Source organism: Sprattus sprattus (assembly GCF_963457725.1).
Source record: "Sprattus sprattus genome assembly, chromosome: 19".
Classification (NCBI taxonomy): Eukaryota; Metazoa; Chordata; class Actinopteri; order Clupeiformes; family Clupeidae; genus Sprattus; species Sprattus sprattus.
In genome coordinates, this window is record NC_137917.1 from 11,715,467 (window position 1) to 11,725,693 (window position 10,227).

The 10,227-nt window shown below is 39.9% G+C and overlaps 1 protein-coding gene across 1 annotated transcript; it reads left to right on the forward strand.

Annotated features, from left to right (window-relative positions):
• Positions 1–1,330: 1,330 nt before the first annotated feature.
• Positions 1,331–9,864, forward strand: sema4aa (sema domain, immunoglobulin domain (Ig), transmembrane domain (TM) and short cytoplasmic domain, (semaphorin) 4Aa; the record flags this gene model as incomplete). Its single annotated transcript, XM_080857403.1, has 14 exons — positions 1,331–1,457; positions 5,044–5,198; positions 5,689–5,754; positions 5,938–6,036; positions 6,163–6,256; positions 6,392–6,511; positions 6,645–6,772; positions 7,084–7,265; positions 7,600–7,735; positions 7,889–8,078; positions 8,213–8,328; positions 8,610–8,773; positions 8,961–9,031; positions 9,230–9,864. 14 exons carry the CDS (start codon positions 1,331–1,333, stop codon positions 9,862–9,864), a joined length of 2,283 nt encoding a protein of 760 aa, XP_080713529.1.
• Between the last annotated feature and the right edge of the window lie 363 nt (positions 9,865–10,227).

The window sequence follows — 10,227 nt, forward strand, 5'->3', positions numbered from 1 at the left end:
AGATATTTTGGTTTGAGCTCTGTATGCATTCATTTCAGAATGTGTCAAATGTTCACCCTTCCTTGATATCCATATTACATCCTTGTAAGGATCATTCTGGGATTGATTTTTGATTGTTATGGAAGAAAGATTCTCTGAAGTTTTTTTGAAAAATATAGACAAATCTATAATTTTTTCTGTTTTGTCACAATCATACGAACCACAAAGTCAAGGCTAAATTCAGGTTGTAATTAGCATTTTGGATAGACGTACTGAGAACTCTGTCATGAAGGATCGAAAAACTCTTTGCACTTCGGTGGATGTCAGAGCAGATTATCACTGTGCAATGATGCAGTAGTGGAAAAAACAAACATGGAAAAAAAGATACATTTCTCTATTTTGCCCTCCACTATTGCCATCCATTTTAAATTCAGTGTGCATGCAGCCTTGGTCAAACATGGCTGCTATTTGGCTAGTTATACTGTATATGGCTTTATCAATCTTGTTTAGGAAGGATCTCACTTAACCTTTCATGAGACTTCAGTATTTCATGAGATTTCTCTTTGTTATTTGTTCCTTTCTTCTCATGTTGAGACAAAGATGAAGAAATAAGAGTCATAGTGTGGTCTGGTAACTCAGTTGGGTAAGATGAAGATTAACACGGACACACAGAGAGATGGACATTAAAGGCTTGATCTGAAGTTCGGACATTTGTTAAAAAGCAAGATAGTTTGCCAGACAGATGACCTTATTCTATGTGATATTTTTTCACAGAAGGCCACTGGTTTTGGGAAACCATTGTCAGAGAATATGGAAGTGACAACAGAGAATACTGTACTCTGGCAGGATATGATGTCATGTTTCATGAAGGATATGTGAATAAACCAACCTGAACATTTCACAGTATCTTAAATATCAATGCAAGTTTCAGAGGAACAAATGTCCCTTTAATGTGTCTAAATATTTTATTTGTATGAAAGTTTTCAGCTTTTGATTAAAATGTCATTCAAATTCTCCAACTTTAATATTCATAAATGATGGGGCTTGAAAGTTCAGTAAGAATTATGTGAAGTTTGATAGACTTGGTTATCACTAACACGTTTAACCTACAAACAGCCTGTGGTTTGTAGAATAACAGAGAAGTGCGCCACTGGTTTCCTTCCTCATCTTGTGCTGTCACACCTCTGCACTGCACGGAAAATGACAGGCTTTCTACAAGCTTGCCACTGGTCTACATTCTCGGGCATCTGAGGCAACAACTAAAGACCACTTTTCAGAATTGCAACTTCAAGATTTTCAGTTTCCTGTGCAGCCCGTTTTATTTCTCATAAGAGCTGATTTCAATTCCTGGATGGGTATTTGGTTCAGCACGGCGCACATGGCCAGATTCTGGGTAGTTATAGTCCTTGTGGGGCTCATGTGGGTAATGGTATCCCACGGCTGGCTAACACCTCGTACCTCTGTCATTGATGGCAACGGTGAGTCAAGATCTTATTTCTCGTTGATTAAAACATTTTGTTTACCACTTCAACTGAAATGGAACTGTTCCACTATACAATATGAAAGGAGCTAAGAGGGCATAAGGGAATTCAGGCTGAGAGTTTGAGTTATTTGGAAATATTTGAAACTTCCTTTTTTAACAGAAATGTGTTCATGTGCTGTTTTTCTTTCAACTTTGTATGCAGAGGGTGCACATGATAAGTGTCCAAAAGTCAAGTATTTTTGGCTTCAGTTCAGCATTGTATGGTGATACTGCATGTTAACACTGATGTTTCTTCCCCTGCGAAATGGTTAATTTCTTTCAAAACTGTGACCTCAAATGACTTCCATCCTGATCTGTGGATGATGAAAGCATATGGCAGGATATGTGAAATGGTCAGTGTTGGTGCAACATCTCGAGCTGTAGGTTGTTATTGCCATACCTTGAGAACTGATGACCATTTAAAAATAGTGATTGATGGTTAATTATTAAAATTTTTCTGAAAAACATCCTGGCCCACTTTGTCCATTTTACCCCCCTCCTTTAGGAAAATAGTCTGTTGAAAAGTGTAGTTCAGTGGGTTCTGCTTGGTCCTCTCACTATGACTGTTTCTCAGAATACTGGTAAAAACCACAATGGTGCTCGCACAATCCTGTTCAGCTGGCAGCTTGCACGATCCTGTTCAGCTGGCAGCTTGCACGATCCTGTACAACTGGCAGCTCACACGATCCTGTACACCTATATCTTGCCTTCTATTGATGCTTGTCTTCTCCAGGGTCCCTCTTCTGGGTCACATCCAGTTAATTTTCTGTTTATTTGTGTGAGTGTGCCACAGGTACAAAACATATTGGGCCTCATTCTCGACAGCAGTTGGGAAGACTTTCCGAAGGATTTCAGAAGGAACTCCACTTCGGAAACATTTATGAAAACATTTGCATTCTCGTTATTTTTTTCTTCTGTGCTTTCTTCTGAACTTCAGACAACTTTCAGAACTCGAAATAGCAGTCGTAACTCTACCGGAATCTTCTCAAATGGGATTCCACGGGCCATCTTGTGGTTATTTGAGGAATCGCGTTGAGGAATGACATTTGAAAAAACTCTGTATTACAGTAAAAGAGTTAACGGGCGAATTTGTGAGAACCCGTTGGTGATTGCGTTCACGTCAACTCTACAGACATCCTCGGATTAAAATAATTATTATAATAATAAATACGAGAATATTTGTATCATGAACAATTACGTTTCACATTTATAGTCATAATTAGGTAGTGTTTATTGTTACACTAGGTCTATATGGCTCGTAGCTTGACTGTTCTCTCCCTTGTACGTCACTTTGGACAAAGGCCGCGTCTGCTAAGAGACTGATTGTGAATGACATGAACACTGCAAATGTAAGTGAATAAATAAATAAACACTAAGCCCAATCTCCAAGAACTAAGTAATTAATTTATTGCAATTTATACTACTACTGGTGGCCAGTCTTCACCCCTATGGTGGCCATTTCGAACCACAGGACGGACTACAATTTATACTCGTACTTGGGACCGGTCTTCACACCTATGGTGCCTATTTTTCGATTAAAAAAGTGACTACTTAAATGTGTTTTACGGACTTCGAACGTTCAACGTTATACAATATCTCCACCTTATTAATGAACACCTGTTACGAGGTGGATTCGGGAGATTGCGACAGCACACGTTTCTAAAATTGCGTCTCCTAATAAGGAGCTGGCAGGGCGTGTATGTATGCAAATCCACTTTCACGAGAACGCGCATCAATCTAAGAAGCTAATCGGAAGGAACCCAGCTGAGAAGACTTCGGCTGCTTATATGAACACATTTTCAAGCGTGCGGGAATGCAGCGGAAGCGTTTCTCTTACGTTGTTTTTGCGAAGTCGTGTAAGAAACATTTCTGAAGAATTACAGAAAAAGGTCGAGAATGAGGCCCCTTGTTCTTCTGATTTTTTTTTTTTTAATTATTATTATTATTATATTTTTTTCAACATTCAAGGATTCACAGGTCCACCCAAATGCAGTGTACTTGGCTTTTATCCAGCTTTTGAAAGACAGCCTCATTTTTGCAACTGGACTATTTCAGTGAATTAGCTTTGAAGTTAGACCCTATTAGCACTCTAATGCAAACAGCAGCTTACGAAGATGTATAAAGTTATTTCTGCCCTTATTTTCCATTTTTAACACCAGCCATTTATAAAGTTTGATTTGCATATCACATTTGTGCCTATTCAGTCAATTGGCACTACTGTGTGGTGCTTGAGTGAGAGAAGAGCACCTCCCTTCAATAATCGACTGATTTTATGTTTACTAATATTTACAAGAACACACCAAAAGATAGCCTTCACAAAATGCATGTCTTATTGAACTTATATCAGTGCTGTGTGGTGAGACACAAAGGATGAAAATAGTATTCAGTTGACAATCCAAAGTGACCTACAAAATTTGAAATATATACACTTTATAGTAAAATTAACAATAATATTAGATATAATAATATGACAGATACGTTTTTAAGAGATGAATCTTTAAACACTTTGTGATACTTCTTAGATGTACCATGGCTGTCACTTCTACGGATAGCTCTAGGTAGGTCATTCCACCACCGAGGTACCAGATAATGAAAATAATCTTAAATGCAATCTCATGCTGTGGAAAGAGGGCAAAGACACCAGACATTCTTTGGGGAACAAAGTGGTCAAGTTCTTTCTAGATCTCAATAAGGTGCATTGCACACAATGAAGGGAGACCATCAACTGATTCTGAACATTGACTGATTTATATTTTAATAGCAGACTGAGTGGTTCAGTGAGTCATTGGTGTTAGAGAATTGCTGATTTATTGTTCATCCAATAGGTGGTGGGAGAGTCAAGTCTTTCTTTCGAAGGGCGAAGTGTTAGTGTCCAGGTAATTGCATAGGTGACAATATGAAATGGCTGCTGCAGCGATACAATCACATTAGCATCTTCTTGTGGAAATGCATTTCTTGTTTACTCGTGATCCTTTCATGTATTTGGGATGGTACTATACCAGTGTGAACCAGTGTTCCGGCACTAGTACATTCATGCAATATTACCCCTCTGCAGATTCCAAAAAGTCAGTTCAAGATTCAGGGAACATTTCAGCAGAATCTTACAATGAAATATGGTAAAATGAAGGCTCCACTGATATGCCTTTGTGTGTGTGTGGACTTTGAGGTGATGTCAGTCTTGGAAACAAACAAATGATCTGCTTAACCACAGGCCTCATCTCTAAGACACCTCTTGCAGACATAGACAGGGTTTTAATGGTCTATAAATATAGCTGTAGAGTTCTGAACCGATTGCATGCATGCAGCCAATGTATGTGCGTGACAAAAGACAGCAGAGAATGAGTGGTTTGAAACATACTGTGCTAAACAGGAACTGTATATATTGACATGCTTTTGTCTCTCCAGTTTCAACCTGGATTTTTGCTTTTCATAAATAAAAGTAATATTAATGAATTCATCTTTGGCAAACAGCTGTGGGTTTACTGATGACTGTTACATACATTTGTTATTTTTTCTGAAAAACTGTTACTCCTCTGCCACAGGAAGTTCTGTCAGAGTCGCGGCTCACTTCTCTGAAGTCGAAAATGCCACCACACTGTTGCTAAGTGACGACGGGGCCACACTGTATGTAGGGGCACGCAATGCTATCCTCTCACTGAGTGTCAGTCAGCCTGGTGTTCTGACTCTGAAACACAAGGTGGGTATCTAATAGACAAAAAATAGTCATTCAAATAGCCATAAACTCTGCATTGCCGCAATGTAAGCTTTTTATGCAAATGACACAAAAACAATGCGTTATGAATCACAGACAGTTAAAGCAATTGTATGCAACACGTGCCACTTTTTGAGTTATGTTTTGAAAGGCAACTAGGTTTGGTATCATATTCAAATTCGTTGTCATAGTGTAAGGTCATGCGAAGGACAGATAAACGTGCCTGTTGTTCCCCCTAGCCCCCGCTATATAGTTCTGAGTTCTGGGATGGAACACCCCACGAACATCTATGGTAGTTAGCCCTTTTATAAACCAAAACTCCTTACTGCGGCTTTAACTACTAACAGAATGTATACCATAGTCAAAAACTCTACCACACTTCCCTGACCTAAAAGCTTTGTCACTGTCAGTAGTGTATTCATGTTCTTATTTGCATGTGATAACATTGTCCACCACTTTTGCTTCAAAACCTAAGCTTGACTGGACTCCACCTCAGACTGCTCTTGAAAAATGTGGCAGACAATGGAGCAAGAAAGCTACGGTATTTGTCACATTCACTCTTGAGTTAGCTGTTCACTCACTTGTGTAATCTCTTAGTTTTGCGTTACGTGTCGATGAAATCACTTTATGTTTTTGAAATAGTACATGGATGGAAACATTATATAGTGTGTGATGGCATACCTTTCTATCCACACAAACGGTGAAAACTATGTTTTCCCCTCAGGTGAAATGTCCCAACTACATCCGTGTGTTGCAGTTCCTCAATGCCACCCACCTTTATGTGTGTGGGACCCATGCCTTCCAGCCACATGACACAATTATTGTGAGACACTTAATTTATGTTATATTAATATTTCACAAACCTTATTTGCCTGTTGTCTGTGTGTCTCACTCTCTCACTCACACTTCCTCTTCTGTATACCTCCCTCCCTCTGTTTGTTTCACTCAGGAGATGGAAACGTTGAGGCATCTTAGAAAACCGTTAGAGGCCAAAGGTCGATGTCCATTTAGCCCTGTGGACAGAAATACAGGCATTTCAGTTGGTGGGTAGATTAAGATACAGCAAAAAAAGTCTTTTCAGCTAATCAAGCATTCTACGTCTCTGTGTCCTGATCATCAAAATGTTCCCAAATATCAACCAAGAATTTTTAACCATACTTCAACATTGACTCCCACAGATGGTGAGGTGTACCTAGCCACAACCTCAGACTATCATGGGAATACCCCAAGTGTGTCACGTTTCCTAAGCAGTAGACGTGATGACGTCAGTCTTGACAACCCTATGGGAATTCTACAAGGTTCGTTTGAAGACCCCCAAACCACATAGCCTCCTCGCACATGGCAGAGCACAGCACAGTCACATATGGCGCTCTCAATATCACCTGTCTTGTCCTCATTCTGTGCCTCTCTTTGTCCTGGTCCCTATCCTAGAACCAACCTTTATCAAATCCGCTGCCTTACCTGGTGAAGAGAAGGTCTACTTTTTCTTCACTGAAACTAGCAATGAGTACCACTTCATGAGCAAGCTGATCGTGTCTCGAGTGGCCCAGGTCTGCAAGGTGGGTGCCTGTTGTCTGCCCTCCTGTGTGATGTGGAAATGCCATTTCCCAAACTAAGAGTTGTACAGCATGGCAAGTGTGGCATAACCAGTAGCCTACTTATTCATTGTCACAGGAATTCTAGAGATCCTAGAGAAGCTTTTTATGTTTTCTGCTATTTTGTGCATGTAGTTGATTTTAAAATACCTCAGGGAGCTGTTTATGTTTCATAAATGTAACATTTATGTTTCAAAAGATTAATGAGAATTGAACACATACTGCCTGAAGTTGAGGGTCTAAAATGGATTCTTAACATTATGTCCATGCGGTAGAATGATGTTGGTGGGGAGCTAACCCTGCAGAAACGCTGGACCACGTTTGCTAAAGCTCAGCTGGTCTGCCCACAAGGAAACGAGCTTCCATTTAATATCCTCCATGACATCGTGCAGCTGCCTCCTTTAGATGGAGAGTCTTCCGATGACATCACCTTCTATGGCATCTTCAGCTCTCAATGGTAATTATTTTCAGTAAATCAACTTGTGTATGATTCTGTTATCATCTTCCGTTGTAAAACTGACATATAGCACACACATTTAGATTTTTGGTGCTGGGCAAAGCAGTTTCACAAATTTGAATTCGAAAAATAACGGGCACTATTTGTCCTCTAGTGTGCCACGAGGAAAAACCTGATAAGAGGATAAGTATTTATTGATCTTATGCAGTAAATAATGATGCGCTTGGCTCTAAATGTCAAACATTCTACACAAATACCGATAAAGTCTGCGCAAAAGTAAACTAAAGATTTTATATAAAACTTAATGGTCTTCTTCCCCCTCTTTCTTTTCCAGGTCCTTAGCCACCAGAGTATCTGCTGTGTGTGCTTTTAAGCTGCAGGACATTAAGGCTGTCTTCTCAGGGAACTACAGGACATGGAACATTGATAGATATACTTCACAGTCTGACAAAAGTCTCCGGTTTGGAGAGGTGAGAGCACAATACCCCATACACCGATATTAAGCAGATATTCAAAGATAAATAAATAATAAAATATAGTTCACATTATATTGAGTGTATACTTTGAATTACATACATTCAGTATCATATGAATATGATGTGTTTTTTTTTTTTTACTTTTAGTGTGGCTTGCCTAATGATGACAATGGGCGCTTGGGATTGGTGAAGAAAACTTTTCTGACTGAGGAGAATGTGAAGGCAGTGGACAACAGAATGGTTCTTTCATCTCCAGACCAGATGTATAGTCGTATAGTGAGTCAACAGACACGGGCAGCCAGTGGGCAAGCTTATACAGTCCTCTTCTTACTCACTGGTGTGTATGAACTATAAACACAAGGACATGATTCTTATATAATGAAAGATTATATGGTTGTGTTGTATTATTTCTGATGTAACATCGTATACTTTACATTCTTTAAACTTTTCTCTTCCATTCATTTTGGTCAGAATCTGGATACCTTCATAAAGTGGTGTTATCCCAAAGGGGTCCCCACATCATAGAAGAGATTCAAGTCTTCAGATCTCCACAAACAGTGAAAAACATCATTCTGTCTACATCCACAGTAGGTTTATGCTGATACCTGAGTCCCTGGATCCTTTGACCTTATCTGTGGTTTCGGACGAACTGTTGATGAAAATAACTTCTCTGTTCCTGATTATGTGATATGTATATTCATTATTGGTTTTATTATTACTGTTATTTCACAGAAATGATCCAAATAAGTACCAAACGCTTAAGTAAAGTCAGGTGTTTACCAGTCTTCTTGGGTACTCTGAAATAATGCTTCTCAGTCACATCATCACATTCATCCTTTAATGAGCGTATATTGTTCTTGTCTTTTAGGGCATGGTGTTTGTAGGCTCACCAGAAGGTGTGTCTCAGGTGCCAGTATCTAACTGCTCATTGTATCAAACCTGTGCTGAATGTGTGATGGCAAGAGATCCTTTCTGTGGCTGGGTTCCAACTACAGAAGTCTGTGACAGTGTCTCCAGCCACGGAGCTGATGTGTGAGTATCACCTTAACATCTTTGCATACGCCCAAATTTGTACCAGTCCATCAGATTCTACTCTTTGAATGCATCCTCTAGACATTCCTGTCACTTTCTTGTAATACAGACGGTATATCTGGACTATATACATACAGTATCTGTTGAAGTAACATCAGAAAAATGGCAACCTATCATCATTTTTCAGGCGGCAAGATGTAGAACATGGAAATACAGAAGAGCAATGTAAAGGCATTGATTCAGAGAAAGGCCCCCAAGGTATGAATGTTCATAGTGTATTTCTTATTGAGTTTCCAATCTTTTTGTTTAGATATTATATAATATATATTGTCCCTTTTTAGCAGGGGGTGTTGGGGCAAGTGTCATGGATCATCAAAATAGTGAGACCCATGACTCAAACCTTAAGTGATATCATAGTGTGGGTCTCACAGTTCAATTCTCATTAATCTTTTCCAGTAAAGGAACTCTACCAGGAACTCAACAGGCTGACATTGCTACGTTGTGCCAAACCTTCCAGTCAGTCACTTCTGACGTGGAGGTTCTCGAACGACACTCTTCTGCCTCCAGCCATCTACTTTCAGCCAGGAGAGGGCAGCCTCATCTTCATCGGCAGCTCACTCACTGTCGGGCGTTATCACTGTGTGTCAGTGGTGCAAGGCCTGGAGAAGACAGAGGCCATATTCTCAGTGAAACAGGGTGTCAGGCCTCATGGGATCGGGTCCACGAGCGGACAGAGATTCATCACTTCACAGTCTGGTACTCCGACAGAAACGGGTGTATCAGTGACACCTGGACTGAGCCCCAGCACAAGCCATACAACTAGCTTCTCCAGTACATGCCAGGGATATGTCATCACCACGCATATAGAGAACCTAGCTATGAACTCATCCAAGGCTCAAATTACTGATGAAGGCACTCCTCTCATACCTTTCAAAAGCTACCATGGAGAGCTGGTGGCCGTCTCAGTCCTGCTGGCTGTCTGTGTGCTGATGCTGGGTGGGCTCTACCTGTGGCATCAGAGAAGCCTCCGCAGAGTACAGTTAGGTTTTAGTCCAGCAAAAACTCTCTCTCTGGGGACAGTTGACCCTTGAGGATCAGGAGATTGTTGGTGCAACTGGAATGGCATTCGAATAAAAGGGTTCGTTTTATATAACAATAGAAATAAGAATAGCGATTCTACTTGATTAATTGCACATTTTTTAAAGGCATACAGTAGGCCTACACATTGTTTCTCAGTTTCAGGCATTCTCTTACATTTACGTCAATATATATTTTTTTTTTACCAAGTGTTAACAAATTGAACTTGTAATTGTTATTGTAACCCTTGAGACAGACTGTGGACTGAATACAAAAGGGGCACAGGAAAGCATGCTGTTTTCACTCTACTCTTAGAGATACTTCATTCTTTTATGTGTAGTTTATTTGTATATTTACGATGACCATTCCATTGAGAA